Genomic DNA, 27,067 nt, shown 5'->3' with positions numbered 1-27,067 from the left:
GCATCTGTACACATGATGCTAAAAAAAAAGAAAGAAATACACACAATTTAGGCAGTTTATTTATTTTTGTGCAGTGGGAGTTTGCAATGGGGAGTGGTGGAAAGCAACCTTCTGAATTATATATCCTCAGCTCCCCGGCCCTCCTCTTTCAATTGCTTCCTTGAATTCACATACTATAAATATACTGTTCATGAATTGTGAATTTCATGGTCTTGGATTAAACTTGTGGGTTTTTTTTTTTTCATTCTGTCTCTTCATGTCTGTATGTGGCTGGCATTGTGCCTTTTCTCAGCTAGTTTGCCTGCAGTGGATGCCATATGATGATGGATTTAGCCACCTGTGTAGCACTGCTAGTGATATTGCTGTAACATATGTTTGCTCTTCATCCCCAGTGAAATCATTTCAAGGCAAAGCAATGTCAGTAGGGAACGAACACAGGTCAGATCCAAGTAACCAGTGTTTTTCCTGAGTAACTCTACCATTAAACAGCTTCTAAGGGATACAAGTAATGTTGTCCCTTGGCTGGCAAATCCTGTGCAAACCCAAGCAACATCCAAAGAACAGTTTTGTTGGTAGAACTTTGTTTGGTGGTACCTGGTGATGCATCTGTGTTTCTTGGGAGTCACACCTGATACGGCTAAATTAGCAGATCAGGGCAGAGACCTGTCACCAAAGGATCAAGGGAGGAAAGTCTGAGACAAGACTTTCCAAATTTCCAGAAAGGCATATCCAGTGGTGTTGTTTTTTTCCCAGAAAGGTTTGAGCAGCTCTGTAAGTGTCTCGCAATCAATGTACACCAACATCCTTGTTCCCCTAACAAAGTAAACAGCTATAAAGGAGTCTAGACCAAGATGGAAACAACCACCAGCAGCATCCAGTGGTTGTACTTTGTGACAGCATTATATGGGCTTCTCCAGTGTCAAGTAGAAACAGCATGCCTGGAGAAAGCAGTGATAAACCAAGGGCAGAAATGCTGAGTGGTGAAAAAGAGGGCTAGCAGTAACTGAGATTGTTTGCATTCAAGAATTTATGTGGGACAAAAGATAATAAAGTCCAAGTGTGTCTGGAGGCAGTAGATGTGCAAGAGATGTGTGTATGGGGTGGGTCTGTGAGACAAGGTAACTCATTCTTGTCATGTCATAATAGAGACACTGGAACAGATTTTCAAAGCCATGGGAAGATTGGGATGCTTAGCAACATTTTGTGTCCTGATTTCTTGAGTGACTTGGTCTCACCACACTGCAAGGGACTGAGAATAAAGAATTCCATAGTTTTAGGAAAAGACTCAAACTGTTGGAAATATCTCCAACAAAATGGTGACCCAAGAACATTTATTTTACGTAACCTCATGGACACATTGAGCATGTAAAGCTTATTAGAGTGCTCCTTGAACCAGATCACACAGGTAGAAATGAAAGGCCACACCTGGCTATAAATATGTTTGAACCTAGGCCAGGAACTATTCTATCTGCCAAGGCCATGGCACTTCTTGCTGAGGGAAATATGCACATTATGCTGCCAATGAAGTATTCACCCTGAAAGGAAGAAACCTGCGGGCCACTGTTCTTCCTGGTGACTCCACTGAAGCCTTTGGAGTAAGAGGCTCTGTTCGTTTGTAAATGCAGTGACATTTTGAGCTTTTGTACAGCCAGCGGAAGCTCCCTGGGAGGCTTCTGGCTGAATGATTTCTTCCTAGAGAGCAGTAAATGAGGTTAAATCAATTTCCTCCTGCAACGGGAGGGGTACGGAAGGAGAAGGAATAGTATTTCTCCCTTTAGCGCTCACTGAAAAGCGGTTTTATTTGCAAAACTGTTAATTAAATTTCCCATTTTAGTTTCTCTTAGTCATTCACATTTTACAGAACTGGGAAATCCTTTGTCTTGGGCACAAAATCCTCTTGAAATCTGCAGTAACAAATGTATCGCTGGCTTACATAGAAACTAAATACCAAGAACATTTCTTTTTCATTAAAGCCCTGTTAATGTTATGGAAAAATCAGTAATCAGTACCTAGAAGTTTTATAACACACTGATATTTAATATCTTTTATAACTGTCAGATATGTGAGATATGTTTGACAGCTAGTGAAAACACTGTGGGAGTCAGGTAGTACCTTTGCTAGATGGAAGAATAAGGAAAAATACCTCTCTCTTCCTCTCCATGACACCCTGCCTTTGATTCCTTGACACTAAAAAGGTTTATTTGTCTTTTTGCACCTTGCTGTCGTTTGCGTTTGGATATGATGGGGTGGGAGGAGAGTAGAATCCTGTGGAGCCAAAGTCTCACTTCAGACATGACTGTGCCCACATGGGTGATGATGGTGAACCGGGCAGCTTTTGATTTCTGTGTATTTCTCCTCCCTCAGAGTGGGATGAGTAAGATGGGAATAGCGCTGAGAAATGAATAATTGCATGAAAAACAATAGGTGAAAGGTTCTGACAACCCTGAGAGAGACTGGCTTTGCCCCCTCTGTGTTTTGGTTACTTCTTAATTAAAGTTTAAGCTCATGGATGTTTCTGTGAATGAATTTGAAAATTCCTGGAAATCTTTCAAGGTGGGATGGTAGAACACTTGAACTACAAAGGCCAGTATCTGGAGCTCTGTTGGCATCTCAGATGGCATTTCTGACTGAAATGCAAATGTGTCAGGTGAATTGAACCTGTGAAGAGCTGATAACCTGCACTGTATAAGGGCATGACAGTGAGATTTACCCCTATAAGAAAGAATGTAGATTTGATTAGACACATTAAAGAAAGGAAAAATAAATTATGAGCATGTTTTGGTTCAGAGGTCCTAGAAACTTCTCCTTTGATTGAGATGCTCAAGTCCTTTGTAAATATGCGAAAGTATCTATTTCTGAAAGCATATGTATATAATATATGTACATATATTTTTAAGATGTGAAAAAAACCCAACAAACCACCTTTCAGTTATTATTTGATAAGTGCAGACTAGATAATACCCCTAGCCCAGCAACTATGTAAACCTGAGTTATACTGAGGCTGTTGTAATTTCTCTTAAAACAGCATTGTATTTCATGTTCCCTTTTCTTAAAGCTCCATGAGAGATTGAGGTTTTTTCGAGGAACAGTCCAAAGGAAAAAATTCTTGCAGGAATAGTATTTGGAATCAGGAGGAAGGTAAAGTAGGCACAGATTCCCTCAGAATACTCTATAGTTCTAATGACACTTGCCTATTATTTCACAATGTACTCATGTATGTCTTAGATCTCTGGGGGCAAAATTCTTCATGTCGAATGGGATGGCTCTGTTGCAGAGGAATCAGAAGTGCACAGAAGCTAAAACCCCCATTTCCTTAAGTGTAGATTTTCCAGGAGTGTTTTATAACCCTAGAGCAATTCTGGCTTTTGTTCTAATTACTTGATCTAAAACTAAACACCCATTTAGTCCTGGTGCTGTCTCTCGATGCCCATGATGCTCATGGAATTCACATCTAGTTTTAGGTCCATTTCTTTCCCTAACGATACACACCAGAGTAAATCATTGTGGTAAATGACTTCTGCAAATATTTTTTTATCATCTTCCTGGAAGATTAATGAAAGCAAACCCCAATATTTTGTAATTTGTTGACTTGAACTTTATTATTGCATGCTTAATATGTGTATGATGGGTTTATTTTCCTCTTATCCCTGTGAGACAAGACATTACTCTTAAAGCAGAAAAGGGAATTTAAACACAAGACTGATCCTTTTGTTTGCAATGTCAATACTGAGATAGACATTTAAAAAATAAACCAAACAGAATGGTCTTGGTTTTAGTGCAGATGGGCCACTAAACTCTAAGGAGGTTGCTTTATGGTTTACTGCCACTTTTTTAGGACAGTCATTGTCTGCTCTTGAGCACATTACCCAACAGTGATGTGGTTTTGTTTCAGTATCTTACGATGCCACTCTTTTCCTCCTATAAATCCTTCCTATTATGTGGACTTACTGAAGTACGTGTGTATCAAGGCAATGATAGGATGCTCCAACCATAAAGAAAAAATGGGAAGAAAATTTCAGTGTTTAGATGCAATGTTGGTAAACAGTGTGTATAATTAACAAGTGTTACATTGGATGGCTAATATCACTTCTGTTAGCAGTTGTTCAGCAAAACAGATTTCAGAGCAGATTCACACTCTGGAAAACAGATTTCAGAGCAGATTCTACATATGTGAAAATCTAGAGGCACATCTAAATATGCTGCTTCCATGTGCATATGGATTTACTGCAGCTATTCTGCCTCTCCTGACTTCCTCTGGCTGTTACTTCTTTGAGAGAAGTAAAGCCTGTGGTGTAAGTGTGCTCAGCATAGGCCTGAAGCTTAGAACTATGGGGTGAACAACCTCCCTAATATCAGTGCACGCTGTTCTGTCTCTGGACTACCCGGAGCCCTGTGGGCTGGTCAGGATTTGATGAGTCGTGCTCAGGTTGTGCCTTCCTTTTTCCAAAGAGTATGGTTGGATACCACAGCTTTATGCCAATAACAGATCCTATAAAAAATGGTGAGTGTCATTTTTGACAAAAAAATGACCAAAGATTTGTGTAGTTCAACTCTTTGTCTCCTACCATGGCCAGTGATGGAGAAAGGTACTGGAAACAGGGCAAATATTGCCTAAAGCTTTCCTTTGTATAGCTTCTCAGCATGTCTGGTAGAGACTTGTAGGTTCCTTAAGGTAGAGACTGGATTTCTTGATGAGAACTGGCTTTCAGCTACTCAACTTGGAGCTCAGTGAAGGTGCCCAGGTCTTTGTGGTCTCCATCACAGGCTGCCCGAGAATCCAGTTTTCTGTTTCAAAAAAACTCTTCCATTAGTTGTGTATGGTTGAGTTTTGGGGAAGCAGGTGGGGATAGTAGTGTGTGCACACAGTTTGGAATTGATGTGAATTAAAAATGTGTTAAGTTGTAAATAGAGGTGTTGATGATATGGTTGGTAATAACAGATGTACTTGACAGAAGGTGTGGGTAGATGTTTAGTGCTCAGGAGGAGAGCGATCAACCCCCCCAGCTCTTCAGGAGTTTTATGAAATGCTGTCAAAAACAGTCCAGGTTTGAAAAGCACCTTCTGCCCTTCATCCAAGAAGGTTTGTATGTGCAGGAGAGCTGGACTGAAAATGTGTTAGCTGAGCTACCCCTGTTGTAATGTACATCTGCACATCTGTATGACCCTGATGGTTTGGTTTGCTGTTTGTCACACGCTGCACCCAAACCAGGTTCAACCAGCCTTCTCTTGTAACTGTCAGTGCAGTGCCAGAGATATCATCTTCCTGCTTGTCGGCCACTTCTCCTGGTGCTTCTGAGAGCCTCCCAACCATATGTGCACTCCTGGGCATGCTGCTTAAATTTTCCATATGCCACCTGCCAAGCTTTCCATGGCACTTTGTACCACCTTGAAATAACTCCCACTTCTTTTAACAAAATGTGTCATGTGGGAATATTTTGCCGTTCAGAATATTCTGCAAAGGCTTCAGACCTTCTCGTGAGGTGCGCAGCGCCTTCCCAGAAAGATTTAAATTTTCGGGTTTCACAGTAGACAGTAGATAGTCTGCCACCATCACAAGCCAACAATTCCTTCTAGTCTTTTTGGCCCCTTAGATCTGCTGGCATTTTTTTTCTGTGCCATATTTTTTGTACTGCTGCCTGCATAGATAACTACAGAGTCTCAAAAAAGTCTCAGAAGAGATTATGTGGTATCTAAGATGGACACTGTATTAGTTTCTCATTTTTGTTGTGACTCTAGGGAATATGTGCTCTGCAGGTAACATCAAAGTGGTCCCTTTTCTCTGAATCTCAAGCCTCTGTATGATTCACGATAACAATCACCAGAAAAACTGGAGTTCAATCACAGTTTCAACTTAATTTTGAGAAGTGCAGTGGACAGAGTCTGTGCACTTGTCTCTAATGCGTCCAGGGCTTCGTCCAAGCACGAGTTTAGATTTCAGTCTTTAACCCAGAAACATCTCAGCAATTCAGTAGCATGAGAAAAAAACACCTACTCTGGAAACTTGCTGATATTTCTAGAGATGTTGGCTCTTTTTCCTTTCTTTTTCATTCTGTGATTGGTCTTACAGCTGAGAAAAGCTGTGCACTTCATTTGGAGCTTTTTACATAAGTTACCTTCTAAAAAATAACCTGACCCCAACCTTACAGATTGATTTTCTTAGCCTAGCTGTTTACATAGCAGTGTCACATTGTGAAAAGATCACTGATATATTAAGCGTTTGGGTGTACAGAGTGGTGGGTTTATACTGCGGGGGGAGAAATCCAATATAAAGCTCTAAGGAATTTGTAATTAAGTGGGGGTTTTTGCCTTTACCTTAACAGTAATTTTATGCCACGTTACAATTAAGAAATCGCATTTGAAAATACAAGTGTTCCCTACAGAATATAAGCAAATGAAATCGGTGCTCCTTTTCATTAAGGTGAGTGCCATGATTAAGACAGATGCTAAAAGATATTTTGCCTGATGACAATTCCACAGGGTGTGTTACAGTATTTCTAGAATACAGGTGAGAGATTTTTAAAGGTTAAAAATTAGATTAAAAATCCTGTTGCCTCCATATGGGATAGGAGCAGACGTCAAGAACTTTCCACTGCTGACAAAATATGTCGTGGTTTATTTGTGAGTTCTTTTTTCTTATATAAGAGAACATGTTAATGGCAGTTCTTCAAAAAAATGCCACAAAAGGAGGGCCTGCTACCTGCTGGGGGTTCTGAGGGAATTTTGAATTTCTCTGCTTCATGGAATATGCTGGTTGGAGTGCTGAAGCCAGAGTTCACACACCCTGCCTCACTGCAGTAGTTTTCACCCCAAGTGACGTGTCTGAAAATAAGCAATAGCAAAGCTTTCCTGTTAGACTGAACGGTGCTTGAAAGTATTTAGGAAAATACCTCTGCTGTTTTGTGTAGCATTACTAACTGAAGGCCCAATTATAACTGTAGCAAGCTTGATTTGAACTATTGAGATAATTGTTGGGTCTTTGTCATTTCAGAAAGGTTTTTAATATTCCGCCTAGCAATGACTAATTGAAACGGAACCTGCATGGAATTTGAACAGCCACATCATAACTGTTAGAAGAGATGGCTTTTAAGAGTTACATTGCTATATAATTAAAGTATTATGGAGTGCTCCAATTCACAAAACACTTGGGTGCTTCATTACCTTTTTGCAGTCTGGTCATCCATTAAAATGGAAGAATTCTTTGCCTGCGTGAAAGGAGGTGCAAAAATGCACTATTGAGTCAGGGTTAAGCCAGCAGCACTACGTACTATTCCACAAAAATTTGGTTTCTGACGAGCCTTTCAAAGTCTGAAGGATTTCTTATATACACTGAAACAATTTTCCCACAATAAATAGAGCAGCCCATGAATAAAGAAAGGATATTTTTGGAAAAAAAGATGTGACGGCAAATCTGCTCTTTTAGGATTTTTAGAAACACCGAAAAGCTTAACAATGATTGAAAAACATCCTTCTGCACTGTAGATTTACATAGGTTCTGAATATTGATATGTCAACCACTGATTTACTGGCATAGAAGCAATATTAAACAGTTTAGGCCACATTATCACTGTCGTGTGGGGTCTGCACTCCCAACATCTGCTGACAGGGCTGCAGCTGTATGAATTTCCTTCTTAAATCTTCCCACCCCTGTGATGAAATAGTCTGCTGCTGAATTTGATTATAGGAACATACCCACCACATTTTGGAAGAGCTAGTTCTTGCCCTGAAAAGTCTGTGGTTAGGAAGACAAAATAAAGCCAGGGAGGATGGGGAGAAATGAAGCAGCAGATTGAGTTTACCATTCATGTGTCTTTATTTTAAAATTTTCACTTCAAAGTGGGTTGACTTTGTCGGGTTTTTTTCATAAGCAGTACATATACCAATATTCATTCTGCAAAGTTGTGGAACCTCTGTATCTGATTCATCAAAGCTATTTCCTCCAAAGGATCACAGCTCATTATCCCTGATCGGATCATGGCTGAAATGTTATCTTCTGAGTTTTGGTACACCTGTCCCTTAAAAATTTTGTGGCAACAGCCTGTACAGCCATGTTTCCACATATTAGATAACACCTAGATTTTTCTGCACTATTATTACATAGGTAATGGAAAAAACTTTTTCTAATGCTGAGCTGGATTAGCAGAAGATTGCCCCTCCCTGCACCAAGTCTGATTCTGAAATTGAGATAAATGATTTATGTTCCAAAAGGCTCATTAACCATCAAACTACTGGAGATTAGATAACTAATAGCATCCTGATGGTTGCATGCAACTTCCAGCAGATTTGTTGATAGCTAGCATTAAATCAATTTGAATTATAATGGGGAGGCCCTAATATATAAATATTTATTAGCAGGACTCTGTAGCTATAATGACTGCCAGCTCTGTGTTTAAGTTTACACTGATGGTTTTATGCTCACCCAAGATATTGTAACTCACAGGATCAAGTGGGATTCTACACTGTGGAATGTTTTTATGAAAGTTAATGCCAGAGATTCAAACCTGGGATAACAAAATCTAAAAGAATGAAATGCTGGACCTATTCCCTACATGTGACCCAACCAATCATGTCACTACAGAATGGATTACAAAGATTGACAAAAAACGAACTTCACACGTTTCAGGGCATTGCATCAACTTTCCCAGCATGTGAGATCATTATAAAAGAAAAGGTTAAGAAAAATTAATGTTACATCCATTTTAGTTTTTAGCTATCATCCAGTTTTCAAAATACTAGATAATTCTCCTTATGTTTCAGAACTTTTGCTAAAAATACAAAGAACTTTAGTAAAGAAAACTGGTATTTTTTTCATTGGGGATCTTCATGAGAGATTCCAAAATTCATGATTCTTGCAGCAAAATCAAGACAATTGGAAACACTGTAAAAGATGGAAAAGGCTATTGTGAATAAGTTTTCAATGGGTTTACCAGTTCCCTGACCTGTCTTCCTCCCATCACTCCCAGCACAACTTTGTGTGTCTCCTAGGACAAACTTCATGCAAATCCTTTTTGCTTTCCTGTCCTCTGTGCTCCCCCATGCCTCGGGGAGCTATATTCTCTTGTGGGAAACCTCCAAGCTGCGTTGTGCCTGTCCTGCTACTCACCACTTTATATGTGACCTTCAAAAGTGCTGAGTGCCTGCAGTCTTTGCTGGAATCAGTTGGAGTGCCAGGATCACAGAAGCCTTAAAAATCAAACTGCACATATCTTGATGGATAGACGCTGAAACATTGATGCCTAAAATGAAAGGCCACTGCTGAATACATTTAATTCTATGAGATTTGCTTTGTGCAAATGTAGGAAACGATGTTAGAGACAAAATAAAATCTGCTAACTGATGGAAATATGAAGCCATTTATTACTATTGATAAAATAAATGCAAAGGTAGAAGGCTGAAGTACACAAAGAGGATTAAAGACTGTAGGACTCAATCTCAATGAATAATTAATTAATTGTACTATTTTCTTCCTGTTTTTCAACATGTCTGTATGAAGAAAGGCATTCTCCTCAAGCTGCTTTCTTCTGATTAAATAGGATTCTCCTGCCAAAAAACAGCAGGAATTTACTAGAAGGGGTAGCTCTTAATTTAAAGCAAGTTGGGCTTCTGGAGATGCAGTTTGTTTGAAGACCACTTATGTCTCTATTGTGAATGGATACTGGCATGCTTTTTTGTGGTTGGTAACTACAGCAGTTGGTCCTCCATTTGAAGCTGAAGAGAGCAGTGTGCCTGTGATAATTATTACTTCATACCACTATCTTTTTATTCTGCAGGAATGCAATAAGATAGTGGATGAACAATGCACCACTCATGGTTCTATTATGGGAACTTCATGCTACTGCTGCCTCTTTTCCCCTAGCCTTTCTTCTCTTCTAGCCATGGTAGCTATGCACCTGTTCTCCCCATTGCATAGTGTGTCACTCTGCTAGATCAATATTGCTACTGCCTCCACCTGGCAGAAACCAAGTCCTGGTTTTGTTTCTCAGGATGCAGGAAGAATGGGCTCCATCTTTGGGGCTGAAGCGCTGTGTTGGGATGAGTCATTTAGGGCAGGATGTTTATGTGTGTTTCAGGGCTGGCAACTGGGGCTCCAAGCACCCAGCAGACTGATAGGGAATGGATTATAGGCTGGACTTCCCAAATGTGCTACTTTCAACTTACCTGTGTCCCATCAGTGATCAAATGACCTAGGGGCTGTATCTGTGATGCTGTTGTGTGGATGATCCTCTTACAGTAATAGGATCGAGGCAAGTTGCACACTGACATGCTGCTCCTGGTTTCCACTGTGTGGTTCAGCCAAAATCCCTCTTGTACTTGGTCGCTGCAGGGATAGTTTTCTTTTGACTTTGCCAGTCGCTGGAAGGTGCTAAAGGATTTGCTGCACTGTGTCAGAATGTACCTAATGCCAGGGTGGGTTGAGGTACGTGGCAGCCTGATGGAGGCTTTCACAAAGGTACACCTCAAGGAGGGTTCATGCAGTGTGCCTGCACCCTCTCCTTCCTTGTTTAAATTTAGCCCTAATGAGCCCAGTCTGTGGGCAGCACAAAGCTCTGAGCTAAAACTACTACCAAGAGTGTCCTTCATCCAATCTGCACCGTTTTTGGGGTTGGACTGTTGGTACAGGAGAAGACTAAGTGCATTGCTGTAAGTCTCTTAATTTACAACAGATTGCAAGAATGTGTTTTCTCTTCTATCCAAACCTGTACAACAGGAAAAATTTTCAGCAGTGTTGCAGATCTAAAGACAAATTTTGTCAAGCATGATTTACATTCCTTGTTTCCATATCAGTTTATCAATAGAAAATGCCATGATGCACGGAAAAGGTATTGAAAAAAATTCTTGTCAAAGGGAATTTTAGAGGAGGTATGTGGAAAGCATGTATTAAATGTTATTCTTTTTTTTTATGGAAGCATTAGGTAGACTTCCCAAATATACCAATTAGAAAAAATGCATGCCTTCCATATTACTATGCTGAAAGACCAGTTTATAAAATGTCACCTCTTTTATGCAAAGAAAATAAAATAAACACATTTCACGTTGCAGATACATAATCGTACTGGTTTCCATTGTTTTCCATTTCCACTTTTTAGCAAGTCATGAAAATGCATATTTGAGTTTTGTTGAATTCAGAGTTACTGGTATCAGGCAAAGACCTCAGATATACAGAGAGAAAGCTGAAATCCACTCTAAGCTTTCTTTGGTTTATAACAGTTTTACAGGATCTGAAAGAGGGAAACAGGAGAGCCTCACTGCCAAATGTGGTACTTCTGTGTAGGTCAAGCATAGCAGTCTACTGGGACAAGAAAATACGTGATCATATTTAGTTGCATTAATTTTTTTACTTTTTAAAGAGGACAAAATTCATGAGATTTTTACCCAGAATGGCTCTCGGTGATGCCTTTCATCCCTGAAGCAGCTCATAGATTTTCAGCAGTGTTAGCAAAATTAAATTTTCAGACCCTATGTACAAAGACCAAGTGGCTTACGAATTACTTAGTAACTAATTAAGCACCTTCTACTGCAGTGCTTCCCCAGGACCGGAGTCAGAGGTGGGAAGCTGTGAATAACCTTGGGCAGGATTGACTCCTTCTGAGCCATCACGCGTTAACCCCAGTTGAGCTGTGCATGCAAACTGTGTAGGAACTGGGATGCTGCTACACGGTCCGAGCACGCTGAACTGCTTTGGAGTGCTGAGTGTTTTGCCTCTGCTTTCAGAGTCAGAGCAGCCTGAGTAGTGTTTTCATTTTAAAGTTGTGTTTTTTCATGCCTAAGTGTCTGTGCCTAAATCCACCCTTAGTATGACCCTCATAAGGGAGGCCGTGAACTACACATGAACAAATCTCCATCAAAATCTGCCTTGCTACGAGCTGCTTCTTCACAGCTCCAGTCAGAGCTAAATTTTAAAGTCTGCCAGGAAGACCAAATCCTGCTGGACCTGCTTATTGGTTGTGGCCATTAGTGTCTGCAGTTTCGTGGGGCTTACTGTGAGTTCGCTGGGGTTTATCTGAAGCTTGCTCAAGTCTAGCTATTCTGTGATACTTTTGGCCTAGGTTTTTTGTACAGCTGTATTGACTATCCTCCTAATGGGTGGTGTCTTCCACAGGATGTTGTGCCCTCTCTGTTGTCTGTTTTTTCCTAAGTTAAAAACCCCTGAGCTCCAGGGCTGAAATGTATCAGAGGGGATATACAAATGCTGAATCATTATGAAGCATGTATAATTTACAACAGTGAGTCTTTATTTACAACATGTAGAATGTGATAGTAGGAAACAGGAGCAGATACGTGGACTACTTGCACTTACTGGAAGTACCACAAGCCTAACACTTGTCTTTTGTGATCAAATCTTGTGCTCTCTAGTTGAAAAAAAAAAAATCATTTAGTATCTCTGCTGTTGCCAAGAGGTGTATTGGGGTGGATTTGGTATGCTCTACATATTTTAACCTCTTCACAGCTATGCATATACCAACCAATTTTATAAATCACAGTGAATGTAAGAAAGAGCGATGCGCATGTTGTGCTGCACATACCTGACGTATGTGGACATATTGTTTACAAGCAACCGAAAGTCATAACACTTTCCAGGAGAGCCTGAAGTCATTATAGGAAGCAACTTTGGGCTGCTTATTGCCTGAGGTGGTTACGTAGGCAAGTGAGATGTAGTAAAGGAGGTCCCTGTGTGTAGCATATCCCTGGCTGCAATAATTCCAGGGGGAGGGAAAGTTGTGGTCATGTCAGATTGGGTTTGTATATCTTTGGCTAGCATGCATATCAGGCTTGATTACAAGGATCTCGTTTTCTGGAGATCATTTTGGATTAGGTATTACCAGAAAAATACAGGAACCATAACTCACTGAGATCCTTGCAGTACAAACAAAACAGATCCCAAGTCAGGGATCTGATAGGATGCAGCCTGCAAAACTGTAATACAGCTCAACTAAACTCACTCTGTACTTCTAATTAGTTGTGTACTATTCAAGGCCAGAATGTGTGCTTGGGAGTGTAATTGGGCTGAAAAACATCTCAGGCCATACTCTGTTTTCCTGGATTTTGTAGTAGTTCACAGAAAGGCTTCCACTGCTGTTCCTGGGTAGCAGATCAAGCTGTTGGGCTGCTATGGTTTCACCAAATGGGAACCCCATTGATAATCTTCATGAGATGCATGTGTAAAAGGAAAAAAAGCAGTGAGAGTAGTTTATAATGGACTTGAGTCACAACAAATCTGTTATTTTTCTAGGCAGTCATTCGAGCACGTGGCCCAAATTCCACAGCTGTGTGGGAAGACTCAAGCTGGTTTAAATTGGCCTTGTAAATTGTTAGTTCTGGTATAAGAATTCAGGAAAGCCTGGTAAAACAGTGTGTATCTTGTGTAATAGTACATTGCCTTCCTGCTGCTAATGCCTCCATGATATAATTGATTTAGCAGTTGAATTACAACATTAAAAATAAATTATTAAATCTTTAATTATGAGCGCTTCATTAGAAAATTAATTTCCTAAACTAACAAGTTGACTAGGCCTGTATCAATTGACATAATTCATTAACCTATCTGAGAATCTACATTAGTTATGCTTAACTTACCTGAGTGTTTGAGGCAGGAAATTTTTCTCGGCATAAATAAATTACCAAAATACTATTTATAGGTAGTTAATTAAAGAGCAAATTACTGAAGCAGTGTAGATTTCTTACTTAGTATAATGTAGCCATACTGATATTCAGTGAGCCAAGGATCATCCCCTTCCTGAGAAAGTGTATGATGACAGATTTGTCTCCTGATGAATTCTGTGCCATCCTACACACTTCTAAAGGTCTCTTTGCAGGCTTAACTGCTTCTCAGCACACCTAACACCTGCCCTTCTGTTTGAATGGGCTGGCACTGCAACACATTTGTCAATCTTCGAAATCTTTGGCCTTTCAGGACATCAGGAAAAGAAGAAACATGTCTGTAGATGCTGTGGAAGGCTGGTGCCCGGGATGTGAGATTACTTAAAGGTGGCAATACTATATATTAATTCTGGAAGTTAGCTTTGGAGTAGTGAAATGTGGGATTAGCAAATAGTTATTTTGCATCCTGATTAGAGTAAGTTTGAATTAATTTTTTTGTAGCCAAATGCTGCAGCAGAATCTAATTGTGTAAGTACAATATTCTTTCATAAGCTGAGGATTCCCAAACAGTGGCACTTGAAAAAACTCAAACATCATGTACTTGGCACACTTTAAATCATACTCTGTTGTAGCATTTTTTTGTTGCTGTCATGCAGGCAAGGTCATGCATTGCATTGTGAATCAAAGGAATATTTAAAACAAAATCTCCTTTTAAAGTAAAGAACTTAAAATTTAGCTGATCAGGAGATATTAAAATATCGTGCATAGGGGAAAGCAGCCAAGTATTTGATGCATACCTTAATAAAAAACTCACACTTCTTGCACAGAAATAACCAATAAAACTGTGTTTCTCCCTACAAGAAACTAAAAATGAGCAACCAAATAGCAATGAAATTGAAACTCCATCAGTGAAGACTATTGACAAGACTCACTTTCTAACCTGTGAGGGAAACTGCATGGAGAACATATGGCTGAAGATGTTTCAAATGGCTGCATAGTGCTCTGACTTTCAGACAACTGCCAGGCACTGCACTGCTTGCTAGAATTTGTGGCAAGTTGAAAGTGGAGCTAAATGGTATAGTATATGAATATTTTTGTTACCACTTCAAAGAACTGGTTTTGTCCTCTACAAAAAGCCTGTGTCCTCAGGGACGTGTACTTTAAGAAGATTTGATTGAAACTCTCGACACCAAATGAAGGTTGGGGAACAGTAAACTGCAATTGCCACAGTCTTCGAACATCTGGGCTGTATTTGGGATATAAATTAGAGAAAGGTCTAGAATCCAGACTTCAGGACTCAGCTTAGAGGGAGCATTCAAACGTCTTCAGTGAAACAGTTAATTCTGTTTTTTCTTATGCCAGTGTGATCACATCTGAGGGAGTTACAGCACCTTGTCCTATGAGCTGATGTGGGTCACTATCCACTTGTGTTAATGTTTGCTGAGCACTTGTCAAATATGCAGCGAGCACAGCACGTGGATATCCCCTCCACTGTGATTTCTGTGAGGTCCTTCTGTGTCACTTATGGCTGGGTCAGGATGTGTTGAGTACCTCAGAAGATGCGCTCTTTAATACCAGAAATTCTATAGCTGCCAGTTTTATGGGGTTGTTAAGGCTGTGAAGGTCCAAAATAAGACAAAGGGCTTTGACATGAGTAATTTCGTTTGCTGTCTGAACACTCTAACAGGAGTAGCATAATCATTGCTTGTCTGTATTTAGTGACTGCAGGAGGTAAACTGGTCCAGAGGAGAGTGCAGTGCTGTCACTGCTGTCTGCTCCAAATGACAACTCAGTGCATGGCCATAGTTACTCTGGAAGGGGTGGCCTTCAGAATATCAGCTCCTGCAGTGTCTGACGTTGTGCAGAGGGAGTCTTGAGGAGTTTGCTGGGGTTCCTCACTAGGAGAGCATATGTGTGGCTGCTCAATCTTTTTAAAACTTTAACTCAATGCTCATGTTAATGCAGGTGTTAATGCAGAAAAGTAGCTCTTGAGCAGTTGTAATTTGCTGTATATGGCAGCTGGCAGTAAAATCAGAGGGACAGGTGGCAATTCACATTGAACAGAAATCTGCTTGAAACACTTTTGGGAGGGGAGCAGATAGATACAGGAGATAAAAAGGGAGGGGTCCTCAGACGCCTTTGGAAAATCTCCTGTCAATGACACTAGGATCACAGCATGTCATCAGCACAGAGGCTCCTATAAGATGGAGCCATACACCCCCCTCAGCTGATGAAGAGCATCAAAGGTCTGGCATAGTACTTACAGTTAGGGGTACCTCCTGCTGGGGAGTGCTGGCTCTTGTCTCACAGATGGATAGTACACTCCAAAGTACTCTGACTACCTCAGGTTAGTTAAAATAATAAACAACGTTATAAAAGTCAAAGCTCTGAAGCAACTCGTTATCTGGAAAAGTAAGCCTAAATTTTTGGGTGCACGAGAGGGTGTTGTGTTAGGTCACCCCTGAGTGATAGTTCATAGCTAATTATGGGAACAAGTTCATGTCTTAGGCAGGGATGCAGACAAAAGGGCTTTCGCAAACTTCTCCACTGAGTCAAGAACACTACCCCAGGCAGTGATAGTGGGGGCCAAAAGAGATCTCTCAACACCTGGGAGAGCCTAACCTGGATGCTCCAGGTGAGATTAAATGCTTGTGCTGCCTTGGAGGAATTTCTGCTGCTTGTGAGGAAGTTTCCCAAGTCTGTTATGAGTACTTGATTTGATGTTTTCTCTTCAGATTTGTCCTTCTGATCTCTAGCAGGACTTAAAATATTACATACAAAACTTCAGAATTACAAGTGTTCCTGTGTTAAGTATAAAATAATATTAAGTATCTTCTGCAAAAGACAATTAATACCATTTTACTACCTTATCAGAGTCTTCCCTGTTCAATTCAGTTAATCATTGTTCCTCATAAAGACCTTAATTTATGCTGTATTAATGATGTGCTCTAAAGAGACATGGTGCTTTTCAGATTCAATGAAATGTTCTGGCTTTTCAAAACTGGCTTCAGTATTCACAGTGCAACAGCTGGTGCCAGAAGCATCATTCTTTATAACCCAAGGTCAATAGATTGGAAAAAAACTTCATGTTTTACAGTTTTTACATACGGAAGAAATTCTGCAATTAGGCTCAGAGAAGCTGCAGCATTCATGTTTTATTGTCGGTTAAAATTTAAGAGTTCTTTGCTACTCCATGCTTTATGTCAAATCTAAATTCACAGGAAGCAAATTAAAATTGGCTTACAGATTTCCCTTGGCATCCCTGAGCCTGGACTGGCCAGGCTGTAAGTGGAAGCCTTTGCAGATGACACGCTCTGAGATTTCCTCCTTTCCATGTGAGGAGCTCCCTCAGGGAGCTGGTCTCAGTTCATCGGTTCACCAACCCCTCTCCCCATCAGCACTTCCCCCTAAGGAGCTGACAGACAGAGAAGAGCCAAAGCAGTGCCGGCAGCTGAGCTGAGACAGTGACTAACCCAAGAAGCCGGGGCAGGCTGGGGATCAGTCAGTGATGTGTATGTGTGCAATTGGCAGTTGGGGCTCACTGATACACCAGCAGAGTGTGACCCAGAGACACTGCTGTGCCAGTGTCCTGGTGTCCCTTCCCGCCCATATGCCACTCCATGATGGCACTGGTGTTGGGGGTCAGCCGGCATTCCCATGGCACCAGCTCTATGGCACTGCATTGGAATGGGCTGCCCAGGGAAGTGGTGGATTCTCCATCCCTGGAGGTTTTTAGGATGAGACTGGATGTGGCACTTAGTGCCATGGTCTAGGAACCAGGGCGGTGTTGGATCAGGGGTTGGATCTGATGATCTCAGAGGTCTTTTCCAACCCCGCTTATTCTATGATTCTATATGTCAAGCAAACTGAAGGTTGTGTGTGGCATTTTAAGGCATTTCTTATGGTCAGGAAAGATAAAGTCATGTGGTGGGACATGGTTGCAATATGCTTTTCGGGGAGAATAAGTATGCTATAATATATAGAAAACAGAATGCAGAGGGAGCCCTTTGAATAGCTGGTGGCCTCGGGACTCAGATGGTCCCCAGTGGTGTGAGGGACCAAAGCTGGTGATTCTGGTCTAAGACAGAGCTGAGCCCTTGGTTTGGTGTCCAAGAGGAGCAGCTGTCTTATTTACAAACCCTTCCAGACAAAAGTTTCATCAGACCTCTTTGGCCAAAGTTCATGTTCCAGTGGCACATTCTTTCCCTGTAAAATGCCTGATCATCTTGGTGCTTTAGGGACACAACAGGTATGACTCATTCCCTGTGATACAACCACACGTTCTATGTCTATTTTTTAACAGGATGAGTATATATCTGATGCTTTGCAGTTTATCACTAGGCCAAATTAGCCTTTTTGTCTGTTATTAAAAAAAAAAAAAAGTAAAAACTATTTTAAGTGTAATTTAATTTTTAATAATTTTAATATTTTAACACTATAGGTTTTATAAATTATTTAACATTAATAATTGCATGTTAATATTTAATATTTTTATTTAAAAATTTTAACACACCCTTTATTATATGGTTTATTAAATATTTTTCATGCTTTTTTATTATGGTTTTTTTTGTAGAAGTGTGTTTTTAAAATATTGTTGTCAGGGAAGAGTGGGTCATAATCTACCCAAAGTATATCAGTGTCATCTAGCTGTAACAGAATTGTGGCAGAAGAGGTCTCCCAGAACTGACAAATGCAGCTGGAAAGCTGTTAGAGACCAAGGGAATTACGTGAAAATCTCTCAACAAGATAACAACTTTGCTTTCATTGCAGTGACTAAAAATTATCTCTCCAGACCAAAATATTTGGGTTTCCTGACATTAGGCTGAGAAGAATTGCTGTCTACTAGTTCCCAGAATTATTTGAATGAAATGAAGGTGTTTCTTTCCAGAGGATAGTAAACTAAAATCCGGTAGCTACTGCATTCAGGAACAGTGTGACTGTGTATTAATGCATTAGTTGAGCACTTGGGTTTTTTTCTCTTGTATTGGACAGTGAGTGAGAGGGACACCTCTGCACTTTCCTGTATCTCTATGCAGCCTAGAAAGCCCAGACTAACCAAGGAAATCAGAAACAACCATAAGTGGTCCAAAAGCTAAAGGGGAGTGTTGTGGCTTCCTCAGAGGTCTCTTTTGTTCCAGAAAACTGGAGATTCCCATGGCACGGGGAGTCCCAACTAGTTGAGGTCCTGCTTTCATCATACTGGAGATTGAGCATCTTTTCCAATATCATGAAACTATGTCCCCATTCAATGTTATCACGATTTGCCTGGCACTAGTAGTTAGCCTGTACTGCACCCACAGGGTTTTATTTCATGTTTTCTAACTGTGAGAGCTTGGAGTTGCTCAGATGAGACTCTGAAACCTGTACTCCGAAACTGCTTGGAGCCTGCCAAGCTTCAGTACAGGTCCTCAAGTGCAGATACTGAGTGACTGTCTGTGCAGTGACTGTTAAAGCTATATTATATTTCTTAGTTAGTGAGGCAAACTATGTTCAAATGCCTATCAACAATCACATTTCTCTCTCCTTTTAAAAGCTGTGAGCATATCAACTCTATCCGGGAACTTCTAAAAGTATTTATGCATAGTACATGTAATAATTTCTCAGTTGCAATTTGTGTATAGAGTTTTTACTATATTCCACAGACAGATATGTATTTCACAGAATATTTTGAGTTGGAAGGGACCCACAAAGATCATCAAGTCCAGCTCTTCAGTAAATGGCCCATACAGTGATCAAACCTATGGCCTTGGCGTTATTAGCACTAATCTCAGGAACTACACGCAGCATTCGGCTTAATGAGCAATGAAAAGTAACTGAAAAAGTAAAAGTAATTAAGCAGAGGCCAGTCAGTGGCTCTGAATAGAGAAGGGGGCTTTCTTAATGAAGAACTTTCCAACTAAGAAATATTAATGCTTGTTTTACTCTAATTTCAGTTGTTCCGACTGAAGCCCCTTGTTTCTATATATTTTTTTTCCAGTGCTGTAAAGCAGGTCTTCATGGTTTTGACTTACAAGCTATCAAACAATTATATAGATAAACAAATAAAAGAAACTAATTGGAAATAATTTTCCGACCATTCACATTAAATGCTTCTCTTCAAGCCAAAAGCAAAAGATTTCTGCTGACATTGAGAAGACTGTGCTCAGCTTTGAGCTCTACAACCCAAAAAGAATTAAAGACCTGCTGGTTTCTTTCCACTGTTTTCAATCATCAATTAAAGTGAAAAACAAGGGCTATAAATTATGGTGACCTTTGCAATGACTTTTCATTTGTGAAATAGAAATGTGATGGTGTGAAAGCACTGTCAATAATAAAAAAATATTAATAACTTCCTCAGGAACCACCAAGAAAAGTGTAAATTGCTTTCTGCTTAGTATAAAATTTTCATTTAAGGTACTGTATCATGGAAATTTTCAGTCTTGTTTAAAATTCAGATGACCTAAAATTAATGCTACCCCTTCACCTTTGTGCTTTTTTTCATCTCAGCTGAAAAATATGATTCTTCTCAATTTAATCAGCATTTTATAATGACTTCTACTGAAAATACAACCTGTTGTTTTTTCCTTGATAGCCTGTTAAATGTATAGGGAACAGTGGATTAATTTGTTGGACTAAGAACTTACTGAAAATGTAGCAGCCACCAAAAGCATACTTTGGTCTGAATAGGGGAACATGCCCTCTCTATTTAATGAAATTTGCATTTTTATGGCTCTTCAACTAGGTTTTTACAAACCCCTAAAGGACTGCAGCACCAGTATAAATTTTCTGACCATCATTCTGTAGAACAAAGATTTACCTTAGTTTATGAGGCAACTGTATAATTATTGGCCATAGCATTGCCTTGCTGTTTCATGATCCTGATTGAAATTTCCCCCCAAAAATTGTCATTTTGGTGAGAAGACACCACCCTTGGCTGCTCTCTTGCCTCAAAGATACCAAGTAACAACCACTGAAAATGTGTTGCTTTTGTGCTAGTTGCGTGTTTGCTAGAAATACAATGGAGAGCAGATAGGTACCGCTTATCTGTGTGTCAGGGACATGGAGTTCTCCACACAGCTGATCTCTGCTAAATACTGAAGCCTTGGGGTGCAGAGCTTCACATCCTGTAGATAATTCCCTGTTTTCCTTGTTCCCAAGGGCATGATGAGAAACAGGTTTTTATGGTCAATTGAAAGCCTTAGATACCAAGCGACAATAACTTTCTACAAAATCCTTGTTTATGCTTGTATCTGCTTACACTTCATCTAATTTCGATAGAAGAAGAAAAAAAATCCCCCTCAGACTGGTTCTTTTCCCTAAGCTTCACTTTTCAGCTAATGGTGGAAGATGGAGAGGAGATCCTCAGCCCGTACTTCAACCCTCGAATTACTTCTTCATCAGTAAATTTTTTTCTCAGATGAAGAACTGTTTCCTCATTGAAATTACTGCCTTTATCACAGTTCTGCTAAGCTTACTGCTTTTCAGCAGCTCACAGACAAAATATATAAACAGCATAGGAAGCCTGAATTTTAGTATTTGTTCATGTCTCCCTTGAGACATCTTCCTTTAATTTGATGCTATCTGACTGTGAAAAGATGGTTTTGCAGTTCTTCAGCAGTGATGGTGGGCAAACAGGCAAACATTTTTGCTAACTGTCCATCCTTGTGAGGAGTATAGAGAGAAAACAACTTTCAAACCCAGGTTAAAACTTCCTTCAAGTTTGACAAGAGGATTCAGAAGGCCCAAAGCAAGAAGCCCTTTACTTTTCTATATTTTAATTCCTGCTGTTGAGATGGAGCTTTACTCTGTGGATGCCAACTTTGGTGTTTGTGTGTCATTCATAGTTCCCAAGGGGAAGCTCAAAGGGTGGCTGCATCCAGATGGGCCTGCCAAGTAATCCTGGCTGCTCAGCAGGGTGCCACCTTCTGTGAAGTGACAAGGACCTAAAGAGATGAAGAGGGAAAGCAGCGTGAGTCCATCCCAGGAGGTGAAGATGCAAGTACTTTTCTCTGTATAAATTGTCCTTGAAGGGAAAGTGCAGGTAAAGCTGCACCATGAAACAGATGTTCAGGTGGTGGTGTCAGATGAGCACTGCTCTTTTTAAGGTCAGCTTTAGCTCTTGACACTGCCCAAAGGTGCATGTAGCTGTCAGTTGTTTCTTTTGAAAATTTGTTCTGCTTTAATAAATTGGAGAAATTCCTTGTTCTAGCAAAGTCCAGAAATAACAGATGGTTCGTATATCAGGCATCAGCAAATACTAAAGTTGCGGGCATGACCCCTGTCCATGTCCTGTTGAAAAATCTACCTGTCTGCAGGACTAGATTGCCCAAGAGTTTAGTGTTTTCTGCAAGAAGACCAATAGTGTAAGTTCCACCTGCTTCTCACATACTGTTGTTAGATTTAAAAGCTGTCTTCCACAGGATTTACTGTGGTTACTGGTGTTCCTTGATGTGTTTTGGAGAGCATTAATGCTGAGAAGTTCTAACTTCCTGAATGTTGAATGAATGAGGCTGGGCAAAGCTGAACTGTGTTTTCATCGTCCAAGCTCGTGGAAGTGCTGTTACTGATTTTGGGTGACAACAGAATTAAGGGCATATGACTTGAGGTTGATATCTTGTCAGATTGCTATGAACCCCTCCTTCGGGTTAGCATGGAACATGACACCGGATTTCAACGGAAAGTAAACAGGCCCTGCAGGTATTGGGATAAATTGTTGTGGTCAAAAACAAATCAGGGTTTTTTTGTTGGTTTTCTTTTTAAGTGTCTGCAGCACTGTAGATCACGACCTCTTTGATGTTTATCAGCATGAAACTGCACGTAGCAATAGTATTCTCACCAGTTTTCATTAAGGTTTCATGCTCCTCCAGCATTTCTAAAGAGAACGTTCAGGCTTTACAGCTGAATATGAGAGCAGTAATACTCGAGAAAGAACAGCCTCTAAAATGTGACAGACATCAAATGGGGATTATACCTTGTGTTTATATAGCATCTTCTAACCTGGAGTGTTCCTTGAGAGTTAGGGAACTTATTGAACTCTTCCATTCACCACTGCTTCTTCATCATGAGTCACTCTAGCTGGTTATCAGTGCTTAGCCCTGCTGCACAGTAATCAGAGAGGGGAGAGCTGAGGAAGCCTTCCAGACTTTCTAGCCAAGTAGGGTAACTATGAAATATGCTGACAAAGCAGACTGGAGGCAAGGTAGACTAACAGAGTTAATGCTATTGCGTGGTGCTGACGGCTGAGAATTTTATATTGCTTGTGGAGCTGTTGGCAGTGCTTCTTTCAATATACATTTTTCTCACGTAATCCCATGCTGTGACATGCTTGATGTATCATCTCAATAATGTGGAAAAACTGGGGAAATTCAGTGAAATGGCTATATTTCGGTACGGTGTCTATCAAGGGAAGGATGTCAGTCAGTCACAAGCTGGAAAAAGCAAGCAATGTCTTGTCGTGATGTGAGACTGAAATTCTCAATGTCCCTGTGTGCAGACCTGCGCCTCCATTTTCGGGAGCTTCACTCCCTTGAACAGTCACGTATTTAACCTGTGATGGGCACAAGTGTAAATCATGCGGAGAACCCTTTCCCTGCATTCCAGCAGCAAAGAAGAGCTGAGGTGAAACAATAACAGAAACTTCAGTTACTGCCTGAGGAGATCTGCTGTACCAATGAAACAATTAAAATGGTGCCATAACCGTACATACACCTACAAGGAATGAGTTTAGGAGATTGCTGTGGCTATGAAGAAAGATTTAAAACTGATTGTTTAAATGTTTGGATTACTAGGTCTGCTGATGCACTAGTTCATGAGATGACCACTCTTCTGCAACTGAATCAAATCACTTTCTGCTTAGTAAAGATCTCAGAGACGTCCCATTGAACTGGTTAGTCATCTGAAAAGAAAAATTTCATATTGTAGCAGTAATAGTGATTTGAAGTCATACTGATTGCAAGTGGAGATAACAAAACTTTTTTGAGGTAAATCAGCATCTGAATGAGGGCAGCTGGTATCTTTTCTCATCATATGTTATTCTTATTATGCTTTGCATCACTGTTATCAAAACCATCATATTTAGCTAGCCTAAGTGAAGAGATTAAGAATTGAATTTGTAAGTAAGGCTGTTTTCAGTTTTGTGGTGCTCTCACCTTGGCATAGTCAGAGCTGTGGGAGAAGACAGCAATGGTAGCATTGGTTTGCATCTATTCAGTGACTGGTAGCATCTGTTTGATGATTAGCTAAAGGATTTCAGTTGTCAGAGCTGTCAATCTGACACTTTTGATGAGCACTAAAATAAATCTCTGCTACCAGGAACTGTTCATTTTTCCCCATGCTTTTGATTTACTTGACTCTTTGTGTCCTTGCTGATAACTACTAGCAAGGCTAATACATTATAAACTCTGAAAAGTGAAGAAAGCAGCTGTCATTTTTTGCACAACAGATGTTCCTGATCAGGACTCAGACAAAGGACCTCATCACTCCTCCTCTGAGCAATTTAATTTGCCTGTTCCGTGATGCACCAGCCACCTCCTTCATTTCAGGATCAGTTCCTTTAATCTTACAGAATTATTAAGTTTTTTTCTGTGCCAGGGCAAAGAGAGTGGAAAAAAGGAAATTGCTTCATTCTTATGGTGTCACCAATGATGCATCATAATGAAAAGTAGCAAAGGCCTACTTCAAAAATAGGAAACCCAAGTACCACATTTTAAGAGAACTAGAAAGTACTCTATGAGCACTTTTTCTAAGAATTAACGATCTAGATTTGATGGTGTTTCTTTAGCAATTTTAAGTCTCAGAGGTAGGGAAAAGCAGTATATAATCCATCAGATTCCTGTGATGCAACTTAGGGGGATGAAAAAAATTGATGTATTTTTTAAGAAAAGTTGCTGCTGTGGATCCTGCTCTCCACTCCTTAATCATGCAAGTCGTCCAAAATGAGTAATTACTGGGGGCTTTGCTTGCTTTTCCATTTAGTTTGGTAAAACTGTACCACTCTGCTGCTCTTTTGTAGTGATGGATGGGTACTGCTGGGGATGTAAATTTGTAGTTATTCTGTAGCTTATTTCCCAGTTATTACTCTAGCACATTACAGTCACTTTGCCTATGCACAGCTCCTGACTTGCCACCAGATTGATCCAGCATGTACCCGAGGTGGGGCAATTGTTTGCTCTCCCTGCAAAGGAAGCTGCTCACTGTGCCCCATGTTCCTTCCAGCATCTGCCAAGGGCTTGCTGGAAGGGAGAGGCGAGGGCAGTTGGCCTTCCCTTGTGTTGGTGGCCAGCCCTGCACAGAAATGGCAGCTGCTGCTGACAATGCAAACAGTGGTGTCTGTGGCCATAGTCACAGCTGTCCGTCCTGATAAACGGGAAAAGCGTGTTTGAAATGCTCCTGGTCGTCCATCACTGAGAAACCACTCATATGACCCCTTTTTGATTTGGCAGGTTGACAGGACAGAAGTGATTCGGACCTGTATAAATCCCGTCTTCTCCAAGCTGTTCACAGTGGACTTCTATTTTGAAGAAGTGCAGCGACTGCGGTTTGAAGTGCATGACATCAGCAGCAACCACAATGGGCTGAAGGAAGCGGATTTTCTTGGTGGCATGGAGTGCACTCTTGGACAAGTAGGTGCCATTTTCCTCCCTCGACCCTCTTCTTTTGTATGTAAATGAAATATATTGCTTTGATAAATGACCAATGGGTGAGGTTTGTCATTCATGACAAAATTCTTAATCGGTGCTTTGAACAGGATAATTAAGAACTTCTGCTGGTTTGATTTGCTGCTGTAGTACAGCTTCAAGTGAGCCAGTGCTTACAGGAAACAGAGCGTCAGTGATTGGCCTTGGACAGTAAAAACCCGTGCTCATTAGGCCAGTGTTGGAAAATAGACTGATCTGGGAGAAAGTTACTGTTCCTAACATTATATGGGATTTAAAGCAAGTTCCAAGTCCAAGGAACACTTAAAAATACCATTTATTCACATAGGGTAGTGCCTGGTCATGTGGCAAATAGAGAAATAGAGTTGGATTCATTTCCTTGACTCTCAGTCATCCTGAAGTTAGGTGTCTAGACTAAGTTACTCTTCTGATTTCCATCTTTAGTTCAGTGGAGAGAAACAGACAGTTCCAAGAGTTGATTCATTCTACCTGAGACAGCCATCACAGATTAAGATAAATTGTCTTCAGGAGATATCTGTCTTTCCTCATCAGTTGTCAGTGGAGTCTAGACAGATGGTTTAGGATAGACACCTAACTTTTTAGATTACTAAGTTTAAAGGTGATGAGTCTTACCCACAGTATTGATATCTAGAGGTCATCAGAGCCAGGTCTGTAGTGAGTTCCCCTACTGCTGACTGGTAGCACACTACAGTCCCAGGTATCACAGTTTATTTCTAACTGGTAGAGTTTTTGTCATGCAGTGTTTCATAACACAGATTTCTGCTTTGTCCATGATCTTAATGCCAGGGACGGTCTCAGTTTCACTGAACTGAGTGTAAATTTGCTCTCCATGCTGGGGTAGCTTGTGTGATGAGAGTGGGCAGTGCTTTTGTTTAGATTATGCTTTGCAGTTCTTCCACAGAAGTTTGCATTCTGAACACAGTAGCTTGTCATGGAAGATGCTGCCAAGCTTTTGTTTTCTTACCTCTTGTTGTTCCCACCTCAGCCCCACCACACATGAATCACTTTGATTTTTTTTCACAGAGCTATTGGGCAAATGCTGAATGAGGAAAAGCTCTCTCAGTGAGAGAAATAGTATGAAATATATGCATTTAGTAAATTGAAAGCTGAATCTGAAGATGTTGGTCTTTAGGGTATTTACAGTGCTCTATAAAGTCTGTTCCTTTTGACAGAATTCTTGTGTCTTAATGAAAATAAGCTATCTTATAACACCAAAGAGAATGGGAAACAAAGAAAAATGTTATTATAATGTTCTTCTTTCTTAATTGGCTTGAAAATGAAGGGAGGGAAAAATGTCATTGCTACTGTCTGTAGCATAAATGTCTTTATAATGATTTGATCTCTATAAATAGCACACAGCTGGGTTGGTTGCAGTGTAATTTTAATGGTAACCAAGGAAAAATAATAACAGTGTGAATTCTATTCACAGTAATGTAGCCTAGAGGACTCTGATCTCATATTTAGACCTTTTTTGTGGTGTTCCTTCACCCCCTTTTCTAGTTTATTACCTTTATATGATTTCTTGGCTGATTTAAAAATAGTAGCACTGGAATCGTCCTCCAAGTAAAGCCTTTAAGAGGAGTCCAGCATTGAAAATCCTACAGCATAGTCTATACATACAGAGCTTACACTCTTGCTTAGCTGTTTGGTGTAATTAGGGCATTTTTTTTTTTAATATGATAGTAGAACCATGGCTTCTCTTGAGATAAATTTGACGTGAATTTGTTTTTCTACATCACTTCAATGCCTGAATAAAACAAGGATTTTATGTCAAAGTGTGTGCCTGCCTCTAAATTCACTTTCCCAGTGCAAGTAGG

General features: G+C 40.3%; 1 protein-coding gene across 1 annotated transcript in view; it reads left to right on the top strand.

Annotated features, from left to right (window-relative positions):
• LOC114067792 (copine-4-like) overlaps positions 1-25,196 on the top strand; it is a gene marked incomplete at its 3' end in the record, with an annotated part of 80,988 nt that extends 55,792 nt beyond the window's left edge. The window contains exon 3 of the mRNA XM_027903472.1: positions 25,017-25,196. Coding sequence (XP_027759273.1) covers positions 25,017-25,196 — 180 coding nt within the window. The remainder of the gene's footprint in view (positions 1-25,016) is intronic.
• Between the last annotated feature and the right edge of the window lie 1,871 nt (positions 25,197-27,067).

Source organism: Empidonax traillii, unplaced genomic scaffold, assembly GCF_003031625.1.
Source record: "Empidonax traillii isolate 1590-97213 ecotype Southwest subspecies unplaced genomic scaffold, ASM303162v1 scaffold966:size223555, whole genome shotgun sequence".
NCBI classification, from domain to species: domain Eukaryota; kingdom Metazoa; phylum Chordata; class Aves; order Passeriformes; family Tyrannidae; genus Empidonax; species Empidonax traillii.
Note: the sequence above shows the minus strand (reverse complement) of the source record. Positions and strands in the feature narration are given on the sequence as shown.